At 37.2% G+C, this 18,451-nt stretch overlaps 1 protein-coding gene across 7 annotated transcripts in view; it reads right to left on the bottom strand.

The window, feature by feature from the left end:
* CTNND2 (catenin delta 2) overlaps positions 1-18,451 on the bottom strand; it is a 623,732-nt gene that overhangs the window by 527,806 nt on the left and 77,475 nt on the right. For all 7 annotated transcript variants that reach the window (XM_067467540.1, XM_067467541.1, XM_067467543.1 and 4 more), the window contains exon 2: positions 7,113-7,246. In XM_067467540.1, the coding sequence (XP_067323641.1) occupies positions 7,113-7,246 (134 nt within the window). The remainder of the gene's footprint in view (positions 1-7,112; positions 7,247-18,451) is intronic.

Genomic DNA, 18,451 nt, shown 5'->3' with positions numbered 1-18,451 from the left:
TTATTGTAACAGGCATGCTTCACTGAGGAACAGTGTTTTCCTTCCCAGGGCACTTGTGCCCTGCTTTGTGCTGGTCAATGACTGTAATAAAGTTTTGTATATTGTATATTAACATTATCATCTACAGGCATCCATAGCACAATAGTAGAATGACTGGTGCATCAAGGCCTGATGTGCAATATGCAATGCTGCACAAGAAAACACTCCCCAATGTGCATTCAGAAACTGACTAAGAAGTGCCTGAGCACAACAGGAGATCCTGATGTGTCTGTCCAATACACATCAGGAATCCCTAATGAGTATTAAAAGTGTCTAACACACAGCAGCAATTCTCAACTTGTATCAGGACTATTCGCCCAGTGTGCATCAAAAGTACTCAAACCACATTGGAACACTCTTACCAGTACTCAATTATACAATTTTATACAATTCACTAAGAGGGTCTTATTGTATTTCTGCAACATATCTTGGGATCTGTAAAATGATGACACATGGGCAGCAATGTAGGATGTTCATCAAAGTGAGAGGAGCCCCCGGTTGCATCATGGATTAAACCCTTGTTCTGGCAGGACTGCTGACCAATAGGTCAGTGGTTTGAATCCAAGGAAAGTGTCGGTTCCAGCTCCCCATGCAGGGACATGAGAGAAGTCTCCCACAAGGATGGTAAAACATCAAACACCCAAGCTCCCCCTTGCAGACGGACAAGTCTATCACACCAGGAGCGACTTGCAGTTTCTCAAATTGCTCCTGACATGAAAAAAATCAAAGGGAGAGAAGTGACTTTTCTGTCTAGAACTCTAAGAAATATAAAGTCTGAAGGTAAACTGTTTTGGAAAATAAACCTTCTAGATCTGAAATGTTGTGGCCGAACATTTGGATATACTGTGGTGTCTCCATTCAACTCCGTATTGAACAACTCCTTTTCTATGTATAATAATATTTCTATTTTAGAAGGTAGTAAGAGTGCCGTCCTTAACTTTCATCATAGCATCACAGTGAAATATCTTTCTCTGTCTATCAATGCATCCGAAAACACCCAAAATACACTGACATCATAGAAACCAAGATCTCTTCCATGAATTTTTCCAGGGAATTAATAGCAGGATCTTTAATTGTGGTGTTCTCAATGTGGAATATCCTCCCAAAGCAGGATTGCTGGGACCAAACCTGGTATCTCCGAGTGTTTTTTTGTATGTGCTCTTCACACATACCTTTTTTGGTGGTTCAGACATGGAACCCAATGGCTCCCATCACACTCGGGATAACTACATCCAGGGTGGTTGCATGGTGTTGATACCATCGAAACTATTGCAATGGCAGACAACATCAGGCTTCCTGTCTTTTCATAAGGAAAGATGGGTCCAGCCACCAGAAAAAGGCTTCCCCCATGTGATGATGAAGGGGGAAGCCACGATGGAACAGGGCGTGGGGTGACAGGTCTCCATGCCTCCTGTGCAAATGCTGGCAGGACGCAGCGATCTGGGACATCTTCGGTGGCATGTGACAAGGTCACAGGTAGCTTTTAATGCTGCTGACATGATTTTGTTGATTCCAAGAGTTGTATTGATCACATTGTTTCTTTGATTTATTTTATTATTTTTGCTGTTTTAATTTACATGCCATCATTCAGTTTACACTAGCATATGGTTTTGTGATTACTGTACACTGCCCTGGGTAAGCTGTCATACTGAAATATGGAACAGGAACAGCAAGTAAGGATGCCAGTCACCTTGGGAAACTGGCACTCATCAAAACATTAATTGCAAATGCCAGAATATAAGAGAGGCAATTAGGAAGACAAGACAATCCTTCCCACCCCACCCTGTCTTACAGTAGCTGCTGCCAAAGGATTATTGGAAAACACAAACAGCCAGCCAGGAAGGTGGCCATGAGCTCATATGTGAGGTGGCCTGAGGACTCCATGACAGAAATGTAGAATAGGGACGAGAGAACCTTTTTCAAAGCATTCTTCACTGTCACTTAAAAATAAGAGGAAGCCTCAAGCACCTGAAATAGTTGAAGGCGAAGTGTAACATAGATCAAGGATTTTAAAGATGTAATGAACATAATTAAAGAGTAATGCTATAATATTCTAAATAGAGGGCCCAATTTGACTGCAGAAGGAAATCAAAAAATGCCAGCAACTATGTCTGAAGACCTTTATTATGTTCTATTTTTAAGAATATAATACTCAGGAACATTATGTATATTAAATTAAAGATAAAGTAATAATCCATTTTCAAACTTAAGCCCCTCCCACATAGCTGAATAAAATCCCACATTAAACTGGAATATATGGCAGTGTGGACTCAGATAACCCAGTTCAAAGCAGATATTGTGGGATTTTCTGCCTTGATATTCTGAGTTATCAAGGGCCCTTTGATTATCTCATATATGCAGAAACAGATCAGACAACAGAACACATTTTTCAGAAGACTTTTATCCATTCTGACATTAAAATGTTTCATAATAAGATGGTAGAATTAAAGATATAAAATTTTTATTTCAGCCCCTATATCTACGTTGTACATAAAATATCAACACACCAACATTAATTTTAGAACATCTTAATTTTCTAATAAAAATAATCATATTGCCACCGAACAATCACAGAACCTTCAAGTCAAGTACACATTTTGAAAGAACCCGCAAAAGATGTAAACTTAACAAATAGGAAGAGAAGACTGTTCAAAGAGCACCACACATTAACCTACTGCTTGAGAATTAGTAGCAGCCTGATCATATGTATCTTTATGTGGAAGTAACTGTCACTCAATGCAAGAGGAATTGCTTCAGATGAAGCACACATAGGCCCCTTCTACGTTGCCATATAATCCAGTTTATAAAAGCAGACAATCCACATTGTCTGCTTTGAACCGGATTATATGAGTCTACATTGCCATATAATCCAGTTCAAAGCAGATAATCTGAAATTTATATGGCAGTATAGAAGGGTCCACAGTCTTCAAGTGGCTAGCTGAATGTGAGGGATGCATTCTTGCATCAACTAAGGGCTTACCATCCTGTTTGTCCCACAAGGCAGTTCCTGTTGCATTTTTCTTCTACTTCATCTAAATACTATTTCTTAAAAAGAAAAATAAAGTGGCAGTAATGGGATCAGGGTATGAAGAGTTGGATGGGAAGGAAACAAACCTTTATTGCTACCAACAGCTTTCTTCTTCTGTTCCAACATCTCCAATCCAGGCAAATTCATTTTTTAATGCTGTTGTTTATTTGATTTTTGTTTTTTAATTTTTTTCAAAACCTTAGCACTAAAACTAAAGATTACAGATTACAACATACAGAATGTTTAGGCTGCATTTCTCTTTCCTTTGAACTCAAGTGAAAAAAAGCTTATCCTTTCCTTTCAAGTGGTGCATATTTTTCATTCCTAGGGGCACCACCAGCACAAGATAAAACTAAGTAGTCGGATGGGGAGACTATTTTTTTCTGCTGAATACAAAAATATAGCTTAGGGGCCTCTGTTGGCGCAATTGTTTAAACTCTTGTGCTGCTGAACTGCTGGCCTGAAGGTTGCCGGTTCAAAGCCATGGGTCGGGATGATCTCCAGTTGTTAGCCCTAGCTCCTGACAACCTAGCAGTTTGAAAACATGCAAATGTGAGTAGATCAATAGGTACCGTTTTGGCGGGAAGATAATAAAGGTGCCCATGCAGCCATGCCGGCAATGTGACCAGGAGGTTTCTATGGACAACAAGCTCTTCGGCTTGGAAAATGTAAAAAGAGCACCTCCTCATGGCCAGAAGCTCCAGAAGCTTTAGATGAAAGGGGAAACCTTTGTTCTGTGTATTTGTATGTCATTGTCATTTCACTGTATTAAAGAAATTGAATATGTGCCTATCTATGTATGTTGTAATCTGCTCTGAGTCACCTTGGGGAGATAGAACAGAATATAAATAAAGTGTATTATTATTATTATTATTATTATTATTATTATTAGTAGTAGTAGTAGTGATGGTGGTAGTAGTGCCTACCACTTTAATGCTGAAGTTTTAGACAGAGGTTTTAAAAAGCAAAGTAAAAAAAAGCATGGCCATAGAAAGAGAAGAAATAAGACAGAGGACAGTAACATTCTGATCATTGGAAGAAGGGTGAAAATCGGATATGCTCATTTTGACTGGCATAGCTCATGACAAGCAATTTTGGCTAAAAAGGAGCAACATTGCCTCTTAGTAACAAAATACTTCTGAATATTGTGGGGGGGGGGGGAGGAGATAGAACCAAACTTTGTGTAATTAGTGAAATCTTGTTTAGGTCTCCCTGCTCTCAAAGTAGAAGGTATAGAAAAAATGTGGTCGTCTTCCAAAACACATTTTCAATCTCCCTAGGTTAACTAGTAAACAATGAGTGGCATTTGTAAGTGAATCTGAAAACATTTCTTTATCTAGAAATGTAATCCCAACTGTTACTATAGTGTTCCTTTGGCAGTAAACTCTAAGGGCCCTTCCAGACAGACCCTGTATCCCAGGATCTGATCCCAGGTTTTCTGCTTTAAACTGGATTATATGAATCTGTATTTCCAGAAAATTTGGGATAAACAGAAAACCTGGGATCAGATCCTGGGAAATAGGGTTTCTCTGGAAAAGCCCTGAGTAACATTATTGCTGGGGAAGCAGGTATAGGAATAAAAACCAGAAATAAGTAGCATATGTATAAGACAAACATCAACTAAGGCCAACTCTTGTATGTCCTATCCCATGAGAAAGGTGTGATATTAAGTTAATCAGATAAATAAATAATATATGTTTACCCCAAAATAAATCTCATTTATTTCTATGGGACACACTTGTTTGCTGCTGGGAAAAACCCTGAATCTTGAACATGTTTTATATAAAGTGTGGCCAGAAGATAATACTCTGTAGGCCTGTTACAAGACAATATCTGCTTCTTGGGGTGCTGTCCAATGCATATTTCATTTAAAGATGTGATATCATACAGGAGTATCACGGTAAAATTTTCCAAATTCTCTCTTAGTTATAGATATCACCTGGAACATGAGGACATATTACCTAGAGTGGTTCTACACAAATAAAAAAGTGGTCTCAATCCGGCATCCCAGATCAAGCTCACTAGCCAGATTGATAGGGACTCCCTGAGCTGCCTTGGTGGAATGATTAAAGAAATATTTGTGGCCAGAAAAAAACCTTTTCTACACAGTACAAAACTCCTACTTGATGAAACTGTCAATATAACAGCCTGTGTCTCAAATCAGAAGTTTACATATTTCATATTTACAGTCCTGACATTACAAAAAGTTTTTTTAAAACTGTATCCAGTAAAAAACTGCCTCTTTGAATGTCTATAGATGAAACAATAGTGCATTAGGAATGTATAATGAACATTTGACTTGTTTTACATTTGTATTTCACCTTGCTTCACATCAGACATGCATACAATTCTTTTCTTTATGGTTTTTCAACAGCAATAACAACTAGCTTTTCAGTTTTTCAGGATTGGAGGCTATTAATGATTCATCGGTATCAGTAAGAATATACACTGTAAATACATTTATCCATAATGAAATACTGTACATACATTAAGGACTCAGAAAGGGAATTGTTAAATGGGGGGAGGTGGGAAGAGAGAGGAAAAATGTAAACTTTTCAAGGACAATCCAAGACACTGGTGTCAAGAGGAATACACAAATTCTCCCTGAAACCTGACTTCCATAAGCAATGTTTTTCTGGCATACAGAAAGACTCTTGCCTCCTACTGTGAAAGATGCCAGCAAAGGAATCTGGAATGACAGATAAAGCTACTTTGCATATGGATTCTCAGGGAACTTAAAACATAGAGAAACAGAGCCAAGAGGTCAAGTGATTTCCAAAAACAACACAGCAGGCTAGCAGCACGTGCATACAGAGACACCCTCCATGCCATTGCCACATGGCTACCACATTAAATGTGTCTAGAAAGCAAGCTTTTAAAACATGCCCACTTTGCTTGCTTACTTCCAAATTTCTTTTTTGCAAAGCAAATCTGTTTCTTAAAATAACACTGTCTGGATTAGGTCCAAGTTATGTAGAAAGCTTCTACCAGAATGGTCTCTCATTAATTTCGGTTAAAGAGACTTAAGCATTTGATTAACTTCCTCAGTAAAATCAATGGTATTTAAAATGTGTTTCAGTTTTAGCTGTACTATATGAACTAGCACAACAACAGACTAGTCTCTCAAAGATAATCAACTTGCATGCATGTGAGACCTTTCATACTGAAGATATTTTTGTAATGGCTGCAATATCTTGCATAATTTTGCACATGTAACCCAAATCGAGATTTGATATAGCTCTGCATAGGGGTGTAAACCAATGCTTTCTAGATGAGGACAACACTCAGAGCTCTCCACTGGAAGCACAAATGTATTTTTCAGTCATAAAATCCATAATATGGAGCAAGAAATTAGAAAGTACAGAGTGAAATGTGGAAATGAGACACAACATAAAAAGAAATTGAGGCATCTATTTAAGCACAAAGTACTTATTCTGCCTCTTTCTGTAACCCGCCTCAAGCCATGAGGAGAGGTGAGTAAGAAGTAAAATTATTATTACTTTTATTACTTATGAACTTCAGAACTTTCCCACTTCAAGTACAGCCTATTTTCAATAAATATTAAGTCAAAGATATATGTCAAAGAATAGTATTAAGAGAGCTCACCAAGACAAAAAATTACCCCCTTCTATTTCTCTTAAATAATGAAACATGGTTTGCATTCTAAATTTGCTATATAATTATACAGAAGACATAAGTCCAATTATTTTAAAAAATGCAAGTCAAGTAAAACAAATCTAAAGAATTTTTTGTACACTTAAGGGTTTCCAACTCAAAATTCATAAGTGAAAACACACATTTTAACTGGCACATACATTCCAAAATCCAAAATCCAAAAATAAATAAAGAGACCAAAATGATCTGAGGCCAAAGATCTACCAAGATTAACTCAAAGAAAGAAAAACTATGGATTTCAATTAATATTTCAGTTAGAAACTGAAATGATATGCTAAGGAAATGAACAGTTCTGAAATGTATTTTACATTATTAGGCTGAGTTCCTCAGCACAGCTACAAAATGTTTGGAATTTCTTGAGTTTGCTTACTTGTTCTTTGACTGAGGCGAGAATTGCCGACGTGGTCTCTGTTTCAGATCCATCTCCATTGGATGTAGTCAGCACGGGGCTAAGGGAACTTGTCTTGTCAGAGCACGATGGTTGGTCTGGCACAGGCATAGCTCCTATAAAAAGGAAACAATAGACATTATGGAACTAGTTGGTCAAGAACTCAGAATATATAGAAATAATTGGGCTTTTTTAAAGGAAAGAACTGGTATTTGAAGAAAAAAAGCTTATTTTTTGTTATTTTGTTAATTTTCATCATATTTCCTAAAAACTGATAAAACCAGAAAAAAATCCTTTAGTTTAGCAGAGAATAAGCAGACCCACTTGTACATACAGAAATAAATGTTTGTGTTTTGACGGGAGGAGGTGCAGATCCCACCTCTCCAACAATTTAAATATTTCAGTGGAAATCATCTGTCTGTGTCAAAGGAGACCATTGTTTTCACTTCCACATGTAACTGATCAGAGAAGTCAACTAAGAATTAATGGAAAATGTAAAAAGATTTCTAAAGATATAAGCTCTGTTTCTCTCTTCCATGTGATGTAACAACAACAACAACAACAACAACAACTTTTTTATATCCCACCACCATCTCACCTAAGAGACTCGTGGTGGCTTACATGGGCACCAAGCCCAATCAGACAGAGTTAAAATATAACACAATAAACATAATTAAAAACATTATTCCTCATACAACAAACAGTAGCCAAGCATAATGGACATCTCCAAGCTAATGGGTGAGAGAAAGGCTTGTGTAATACAACTGTCAGGGCAGGGGTGACGGCAAAGTGTGAGAGGTGGATTATAAGTTAAGGCTGGAGGGCCAAGTCAGATGAGTACAGTACAGCAGGGACAATAGTAAAGTGCAAGAGTCAAGAATGTAGTTATGTCTAAAAGGGAGTAGAATATTCTGAGAGGTCTGCAGTAAGCAACAACCTGTTTAAAGGCTAAAAATTCACACTACAGAAATTTATTCTATTCCTGGAAGATGGTTCACTTGTTGACTTATGTAAATAATATTCAAATGAATTCTTCCTAATGCCCAATTTCATGTTTTGAGGCTGTTGTTTAATTCAGCCTTGTTTCGGGTTGCAAAAGTGGCTGCCAATGGCAGCAGGTGTCTTTCATGTATTTTGGTTAGAATGCCAGTTGTATTGTCTCAAAGAGAAGGATAATTTTGCCATATTGATTCATGCCAATTTGTCCAGCTGTACACTCCATGTCAGCAACACATTTCAAGGGATATCTGTGAGGTTTTTTTTCACACATAAGTATCCAATGCACACATGCTTCCTAAATTACAGAAACATTTTCTATAAAAGAAACACTTGCCAACAGACAAGCGGATATATATGATTACAATGACCACCTAGAAAAGCTATACTTAGAATATGTTCTATGTGAGCAAAATTTATTTATCACTGCTATGGAACATTTCATGCAATTTCTATTAATTTTCACATTATTACCAAACACTTTCCATTTTGAATGATAAATGCTTCTCCTGAAATGAAAAGCATCTGTGTGGGCAAAGAATGGGAAATGAAAATAACAACATCCTGGAAAGATTTACCATGTGATGACCAGGATGGTGTTTCTCAGCTATTTGGAGTAGCATTTTTTTTTAAAAAAAAACTTTATAGCAGTAACAAAACAATTCTGAAACAGAAAATCTATCTTTGAAATATTAAAGCTTAGGCAAGGCAATTGCTCTAGTTACTATTTAATTTTTATATATTTGAAAATAGGGAAGACCTGAAACATTGAGAATATGTTATATTTTGTATTTTTAAAGTACACATAAATATTTTCAAATTCCCATGTTAAACAAAATGCCACATTCAGTCAGCAACATTATGAAATCTAACCCAGCAACATCTTAATGACAGCTTTCATATTATAACTGTGAAAATATGTGACAATTTCTTTTTCAGATAAAACTATAAGCAGATGCTTATAGATTTATTTAAGTTATTGGAAAAAATAGGTAACAAAGAAAAATCAGGTTTGATTTTTGTATAGCAAGGTTCATATTTTCTTTCTTTGGTTGTCATCACCAAAGCTGTCTGAAGACTTCAGATAATTTTTAGTATAATGGGTTTTTATGTTGTAAATTGCTGGTCAGGATTTTTAAATCAAACTTTAGTTCAGCTGAACAATTCTGAACAAAATGTATTATAACTATGCAATCACGGGCTGATGGATAAAGCAAGGGAGAAACAGAATAAACATAGTCAAAGTCAAAGCTCATAAACTGCACATTAACTGACTTATAACAAGCATTGCTTGAATATCAAGCAAAAAGTGGGTGCCAGAAATAATATTGTACAAAAGCTGACTGGTACAACCTGGGGATCACAACCAGACGCAGTGAAGTCATCTGCCTTTGTGCTTTGCCGTGCTGCTGCTTAGTATGCATGCCCAGTGTGGATTACATCTCACCACATTAAAACAGTAAATGTGGCTCTTAATGCCGCATTATCACAGGATATCTATGCACTACACCTCTGGAAAAATCATACCGTTTAGCCGGTATTATGCCACCTGACAACTGCTGGGAAATAGCAGTCTGTAATGAAAGAACCAAGGCATTGACATCTCCAGCCCATCCTCTGTTTAGATATCAGATAGCAAGCCAATGCCTTAACTCAAGAAATAGCTTTCTAAGATTTACAGAGATTCTTCCAGCAAGTGAAAGTCCAAAAGTGGCAGATGAAAACCCAGAACCTCAATCAATGGCTGATATCAGATGAGAGTATCCATCCTGGGCACACAGAAGACTGGCAGTTTGGAAGGTGCTGAACATATTGCACTCTGGCACCACAGATGCAGAACTAACCTTAAGAAATGGGGCTACAAAGTGGAATCCATGATATGTTAGTACAGAGAAGAGCAAACCACAGATCACTTGCTACAATGCAGTCTGAGCCCTACAACATGCACAATGGGTGGCTGTCTCACAGTGACCAGCTTCTGGTCAAAGGACATTTAGTATAAAGCCAAGTTTAACTTTGTGTTTTTAAATACATTATAACTCTACCCTCAATTTCTTTCTGACATAATAAATAAATAAATAAATAAATAACTGAATATTGTCAAATAGTTAAAAAGATTGTCTTGGATTCTAACACAGGTTCTTCAGTTAGGTACATGGCTATGGCATGGAGAAAGATGGGATGAAGAGACAGGAATAGTTCATGGTCCAATAAAGAAAAAGAGCAAATATAAAAGCAGAAATCACCATCTTGGTCCATAAGAACTAAACAATTTCCCAAAATCAGAAGACAGGGAAATACAAATTAAATGTATCAGTAGTTGCTGTCCAGGAATTAGGATACAACTAGCAATGCCTACTGGGAGAGAGAGATAAAGGGTTGGTTCTCTGTCTCTTATGTAGCTAAGATATTTACTTCATGTCTTAGGCGGTGCACAGAAACCCATGGTGTTATGTAAGTTGCACTATTAACTGACTTTTCAAAAATAAAATAACTTCACATCAATGCCGCTGTGTGAATTTCTTCTCTTCAAAATGTTTTTGCAGCTCTCTCATGGTTCCTTTGCTTGCATAATAATGTTACATGTCTCTGAGTCAGGAAATTATCCCATTTTTGAAATGGATGGTTTGCCTCAGTTGTTGCTTTCACTCACCTGCTGCCTATAGGTTGTGTACTAAATGCTTGGAATATTAATAAACCAAAGTTTCTGTTTTGTATCTATACAAGAACATGGAAATGAATTCTAGTCAAGCTTTCCCAACTCATCATATGACTGTCATATAACAATCTTTATGATATTCAAATGAGAATGTCATGGAAATGTTTCTGTCTTAACTGCAGCAATTCCTTGAAAGAATGAAGATTTGGTACACATCTAGGAATTAAACCAATGTATTCTTTTGTCAGGTTATTAATTCACTATACTTTTTTAGTTATTTCACCTGAGTTTCCAGATCCCCTAATCCACAATGAAGTTTTAAAAATGCTTCAATGAATTAGGTCATTCAGTTTCAGTAGGCTGGATGTCTCTTCCTCTGTCACATGGAGCAAAATGGGAATTTCAGGAGAAGAAGAATTGTGTAGCTGCTTAGTTTTGGTCATTTTATATACCGGTATCTAAAATGCCTGACTGTATTTCGTCTTTTTCTTGAATGAAAAAATAAATAAGAGGAGAGGGAAGAATGAGAGGAAATGTGTCATAAAGCTCTGTTCAGTTCTGTTAATCTGTGTGACTTCTTTGCCAAAACAGCAGAAAGAAGGGAGAGGAGCGAGAGAGAATTTTCTGAAGTGCCAGTCAGATAGGAGGGTTTATAGAGAAGAATAGCTAAATAAAAGGAGGGGTGGGGAGAAAATGGAAAAGAATAAGAAATGAGTTTCAGAATGGGCTTGGGAGATTTGATTTGTCTGCTTGGAAGAAGGTCATGTCCTTTCAAAATCCTTCCCTGTATGGAAGAAAAGTGTAGGGGAAGGAAGTGAATTGTGTCTTTCTTGAGGAACATCTCCTGCTCTATTGAATATGTTATGGCCTGTTTTTATTGCATTGTTATACCTATTGTATAAGACCTCATGATTATATAAGATTATATTGAATGGGCTGCAATGAACCTCACTGAAATTCTTCATAATATTACTCACATGGTGCTGGCTCTAGGATAACAAAGTAAAAAGTTCTCTTCCTCTTAGGACCTCATCAGACATCATCCCAACTCCCACACCCACACCATTTCTATTAACTTCAAAAATGGATTCCCATAGAGCCTATCAAACAGCACAGGACTGCTTTCAGTGTCTGCCCATAGTAAAGTAAAGGTAAAGGTTTCCCCTTGACATTAAGTCTAGTTGTGTTCAACTCTGGGGGGTGGTGCTCATCTCCATTTCTAAGCTGATGAGCTGGTGTTGTCTGTAGACACCTCCAAGGTCATGTGGCCGGCATGACTGCATGGAGCACCGTTACTTTCCCACTGGAGCGGTACCTATTGATCAACTCACATTTGCATGTTTTTGAACTGCTAGATTGGCAGAAGCTGGGGCTAACAGCGGGAGCTCACCCTGTTCCTCACATTTAAACTACCAGCCTTTTGGTAAGCAAGTTCAGCAGCTCAGTAGTTTAACCTGCAGCACCATCAGGGGCTCCTATTTGCCCATGGGAAGATTGTGAAGTTGGGTAGGAATTGACTCCACTTCTTTCCATGCACATATAAATGGCTTAAACTGGAGGGTTTAAGGTGGCATGGAAACTGCTGGATATTAAGGTGGGGTGGGAACTGTTGTTAAATTCTCTGTTTACTTTGGAAACGGAATGGCATGCTAAGAAGATGATTTCCCCTGCTTCCCCCCCCCCCCACTTTGTGGGATGAGGTCCTTAATTTCTCCTCTCCCCCCCCCCTCCTCCTCACACTTTCCATTCAGTGTTTTTGCTACCCGTCTGGATTATACAGTGAAGATAAGTGCAAACAAGTGCAGACTCCTTAGATATGTGGTCATCAGGACTGAAAATGTCACAGACTTGGTTCCTGCATATAAAACTAGAACCCTACCACTGGTAGTAGTAGTTTATAGAGTGGTTAGACCATGTGTGTTTCACATACAAGACAAACAAATACATAAAAATCAGAATATTAAATAAAATATCAAATGCATTATTAAAATACTACATAAAGCATTAAAATGCTACAAAAATAAATGGTGAAAAGCACCCTTAAAATACTACATAAAATACTATATGAACTAGCTCTTGCATAATTAAAAACAAAGTAAAATTCAGTATTATTGAAACTATAGCGAGAAACACTTTGAAAATAGACATTAGATTGTCACAATGAAGATGAATGTAGACACCCGCCGATGTGGAAGCCTTTTACCAAGGAGCAAACTGTCTTTTAACAGAGTTTATAGAAAAATGCATATATTCATACAGAGTCCATTTTTTCTCTTGAGCCACAAGCCTTTTAAAACTCCAATCTCTTTCCACCAAACTCCTCCAACAGCCCACAGCAAGGAGTAGTACTTTTTCTCCTTTATTTCCTTAGCAGCTGCCCCACCCTGGTTGCATTCACACAATGTTAGCAGGGTGGTTTGGCTCTCACTCCCTGCTGCCTTGATCCTGGCATCATTTACTACTTGTTGCTTAAGAAATGAACTCTAACATAGACAACCATACTATTGTTAAGAAAAAGCATCTCCAATACAGCCAACTGCAATATCAGAAATTAATCTTGCCTGGATTTTCAGTGCTTCCAGAGTAAAAAGAAACACTTGGTGAGTAACTACAGGGTTAATGTCAGCCAGGAGATAGAAAATCCTTTCTGGAACCATGTTGTATTCTAGAAGATACAGAATAGGCCCCAGAACTTTAGTTCTTAGTTCAGAATACAGGGAGCAGGAAAACAAATAATGAGGTAACTCCTCATTTTCCGGGGCCCTACAAACACAGAGACCAAGCGTCAGAGCCCTACCATTCGTATTTGCACACTTCTTGATCATGATTTAAAAAACAGAAAAGATATAATGATTCAGTCAAAAATGTTTTGCTGATAGTGGCTCTCAAAAAGAGCAGGCTACGACGTCCCCACTTGATTCAGTGATTGTAGTTACCCATTTATTCCTGTGTTTGCAGTAGATCAGTGCCCTCTAATTGAAATAAATAGTTCTTTATTGATCTTTAATAAACAAGGTTAAAGTCCTTTGATGAGTGAGTGAAGTGTACACGTTGGTGGAGGTTGATGCAAACAAGAGAGAGTCAAGACTCAAGAGGAAATGAGATTATATCCTATACTTTTGAGACAGCCTTCACTAATCTGACCATTCCCAGATGATGATGATGATGATGATGATGACGACAACTTTTTCACTTGCCTCTCCTCAAGGAATTAAAATAAAATAGAAAATTAGAAACATGAAAACCATTTAAATCACATAGATTAAAACACAAAAATAACACACATTAAAAAAACCTCAATATTTATAAAAAGGATAATTTAAAATTCCTAGGTGAAAATCATTGGATAGGCCTGCTGGAAGAAATAGGTCAAATTTCTTCTGACATGTCATTCCAGATTCTCTAGAGCAGTGGTTCTCAACCTGTGGGTCCCTAGGTGTTTTGGCCTACAAATTCCAGAAATCCCAGTCAGTTTACCAACAATGAAAAGGTTCTGTGGGTGACAGTTCTAGGTTGGCTGGAGTAAGTATCCCCCTGAAGACCATAGTGTATGGGGTAGGTTGTATAGAAAGAGGTTATCCTGCAGGTAACTTGGAGCCAAAATATGTAGGGCTCTAAAGGTAATAATCAACACTTACTATTTTGCCCAGAAACCAACTGGCAATCGGTGGAAGGATTTTAATATTGTTGGAATGTGCTCACTCCCAAGTGTTCCTAAAACCAATCTGAAAGCCATATTTTGAACTAATTTGTTTCTGAATTTGATACAGATGTAGCCCAATGTACAACACATTACAGAAGTCCAACCATGGAGTTACCACCACATGTAGCACATTAATTCTCAACCACCTGCAAAGCATTCCAAAAGAATACAATGGTTGATGGTTCCAAATGCCGAGAGGTCTATAGGAATGTATAGGGACACATTCCCACTATTAATGTTAAGAAGACTATAGTACATAACAGCATAATACAGTCAGCTCTCCATATCCAAAAATTATGTGTCCAATCAACCATGTCTTGACAATATTTTTAAATCAAAAAGCAATCTGATTTTGCCATGTTATATAATGGATGCAATTTTACCAAACTATTGCATATTTTTGGACTTGAGCATCACTGTGTTTCTAATCTCCAAAAGGGGGTAAACCTCACAGAGAGAATTTGTGGAATTTGCTCACCACAATTTCATGTTTGCAATGAATCGTGTACAGGTAGCCAGGGAAGGCATGTATTGATTTCTAGCTGGAAAGAGACAAATGGAGAGAATCGAGAGAGGGTTTAACCGTATGGGATACTGGTAGTCATAGGAGAATTCCAAGCCCTAAAAGAGATATAACAGCAAAGAATTCCTTTGTTCGTCAGAAAATCAATGTTTGGGGATTAAACATAATGTATGTTCTATGCAGAGAAAATTACTAATATATCATTTTTTCTCATCTTTCCAACCTGTATATGTTTTGACCAATAGTAGGGGCACCCATGAAAGGTGTCACATGGATTTTGATATCCATGGGGAATTCTCGAACCAAATATCTATTGACAATGAATGCTGCCCACTGTAACTTTCCACAGCTCTCTACAGAGAGCTCTACAGAGCCAAAGCTACACTGACAATTTTCTAACTCTTTGGAACCATGTTAAACAACACAGAACCTCATCAAACACAGGACCCCCCCCCCATTTCTACACACTTTAAAAACAGTTTGAAGACAGAGTGCCACAGACAAAACTACTTCCAGCTATTCCCTGTGGGACTGTGTCTCTAAAATGTGTTTAAAGTGAGTAGAAACAGATATTTTAGTAGTTTTGGGTGGCAATAGTCTTCAGAGCTCCTATTAGCACAGAAACTGGGAAAGATTCTTATTTACACATGAGATGAGAACTGTCAGATTTCCCCATGTTAGATTGTTTTAGTGATGCTAAAGAGTAGTTGTTCCTGTGGGTGGTCTTGAAACAAGCCTTGATTCTCCTTTTCTCACCAGTAATCCTCTTGCATTAAACTTTTATGGTAATTTTTAAAAATAATTTATTATTCAGGAATTGTGCGATTTTGAAACATCACCACTGTACTGTGGTTATATTTCCTCCCTTTTTTACAAATAGATTTCAGACTTCTGCAATTGGAAAGTTCCCCCTTTTAATAAAAGAATGCAGAACAGGTGGGGACTACACTTGCTCGTGTGATAGACCAGAATGTGGAGGTTTAGAGTAGAAATGGACAAAAGAACACCATATTTGATGGGGTAGATTATCCATTTTCCTTACAATGGAATAGAACAAAACACTATGTTAAGAAGACTCCCCTATTTTCCCGTCCTCTTGGGATAAGGTCCAAAATCATAAATGCCTGCCTGAGGTATAGTGTTATGCTAGTACAGTATGATAGATGCATACCTTTGTTTGTGAATGATATAATGAACATTGAATGTTAAGACTTTGCCAGTGTTAATGAATGTAAAGATCCAATTACCAAAAAGCAATTGCACTAAACTAATAACATCAGAAAAATCAAATAGGACTTTAATTAAACTATCATAACATAATAACAAAAACAATATAAATCCCTTGATATCTCCCTAGCATAAATTAATCCTTATTACATGACTTCCCTTTTTATCAATAATGACTGCACTAATTTGGGGATCATCATTCCGAATTTTATCTAAAATCCCTGCAATACATAACAGACACGCCTTCCTTTGTGATGGGCATTAGGCGCTAGTCTGATATATTCTATCTCCAGAATCTACGAATCCACCATCCTCCCAGTTCATCCCTTCTTCTCACTATGTTCAAATATGCATCTTTTTGAATTATTTTTTCCTTGATGCTTAACAAGTTCTTATTAATGAGAAAGGGGGTGTTGGCTAAAAACTAGCAGACAAAGTAAGAATTATATAGAAATAAATTGTTTCATTATTATGCGTAGTATCCTACTACCTGAGGCAAAAGAACACATGTTGTCCTCCAATGCTTTATCCCCAACTTCCACTATGCACCCCCCCCCCCACACACACACCATGTTATTTTGATTTTAGTGTTTTTTCCCCTCAGATTAAGACTTTTAGGTGGCATGGCTAGTGAGACAGCCTGAGAAGTTGCAATTTGGGTCATCTTTGAGGACCACTCAGAGCAAGGCATTTGAGACCTGGCAATACTATGTGGAGCCATTGTGGCACTGTGGCATTTGCCACAACAATAATTTAAGATTTCAAAAAGATTAATAAGACCCTATTGGGTATGGAGACTGCCTGACCCATATGCTACCTGAGGCTGGGGGCTCACTTTGCTTCATGGGATACCCAGATATGGTGTAATGAAATCAATATTATATATTGCTATAGCAACAGTATTTCAGATTTCCTGGAAAATTCAAGTGTTATTTTAGATTTCTAAATAACCATTGGCCTACTTTAAATGAGACAGATTTTTAACTGGAATTGAAGGTTCATTGCAGCCTACAAGTGAGATTTCACACAAAATCTTGGAAGTGTCATACACAAATGATGATGCTTTTCACAGTAGCACATAGTTGGAGTGCTCCCCTGCTTTGATTTTCAGGTCAAAAAGTAGTTTTTTTGAAAAGAGTGGAGGGAATGCTACCTCAAAGCCCATTTTATAAGAAAATCCAACTTAATTTTTGTTGCTGTTGTTTCTTATAAGTTTGGGACTTCCTTGCCTCTTTCTGACTGTTCTCTTTTTCAATCTCAAGTGATCTCAGCCAATCACGAATCTATAACAAGTAAGCATCACAATGCTATGAAACTGAAAACTTGTACTTTATAGGCACACTAAATAGTATTGCATGTACACAGCTCTCTTTCAACACCTCTTCTATGGTCAATTTTCAGTGTGAGCAAAGGTGAGCTATATTGATCAGTGGTCTGAACACAGTACAAAATAATTTATGTTTGTCTGGCTGGATAGCACCATCTTTGGAAGGTAACAAAGGCATCTTCTTCACTGCTATATAATCCAGTTTATCAAAACAGATAATCCACATTATCTGTTTTGAAGTGGACTATATGAGTCTACACTGCCATATAATCTAGTTCAAAGCAGATAATCTGGATTTATAAATCAGCGTAGAAGGGGCCAAAGACAATTAAGAGAGAAGTGCTTTTACACCCATTACATGAAAGGTCCCTACCAATTAGTCACATATAGACAATAAGGTTTGATCACAAAGCAATGTGATTAAGTTTGGTTTGTGACAGCATCATTATTGGAAAACATAACCAATTGGAAATAAGAACTATGGTGTGTGATGTACGTTAACATTAACATTTTGCACTTTTTAACCTTGACAACATTCATAAAGAACAATTAATACCTCCTATTCCATCCAGACTTTTAACACTTGCCTTTTCACACTTGCCTTTTCACAGCTCTATTTTCATCTTTCATTCTTTTGAATAACCTCATTTGGAAGAGTGTAATGTACGCGTATTCTGATGCTGTTTCTAACAGAAATAACTTAATAGCAGACTGCTTATTTTGAAATGATAAATTCCCATAATTATATAAAAACTAGAAATAACCATAATTTAAATGTTTGATATGAAATGCAGGCTGCTCTCTCAAGAAAACGGTGGTTCCTGATGTAATCTAAACCCAATTCCTCAGAAAGAAACTCCATGATGGTATGGATTACATGGGATCA

The sequence above is a fragment of the Anolis sagrei genome, chromosome 4 (genome assembly GCF_037176765.1).
Source record: "Anolis sagrei isolate rAnoSag1 chromosome 4, rAnoSag1.mat, whole genome shotgun sequence".
NCBI lineage: Eukaryota > Metazoa > Chordata > Lepidosauria > Squamata > Dactyloidae > Anolis > Anolis sagrei.
Note: the sequence above shows the minus strand (reverse complement) of the source record. Positions and strands in the feature narration are given on the sequence as shown.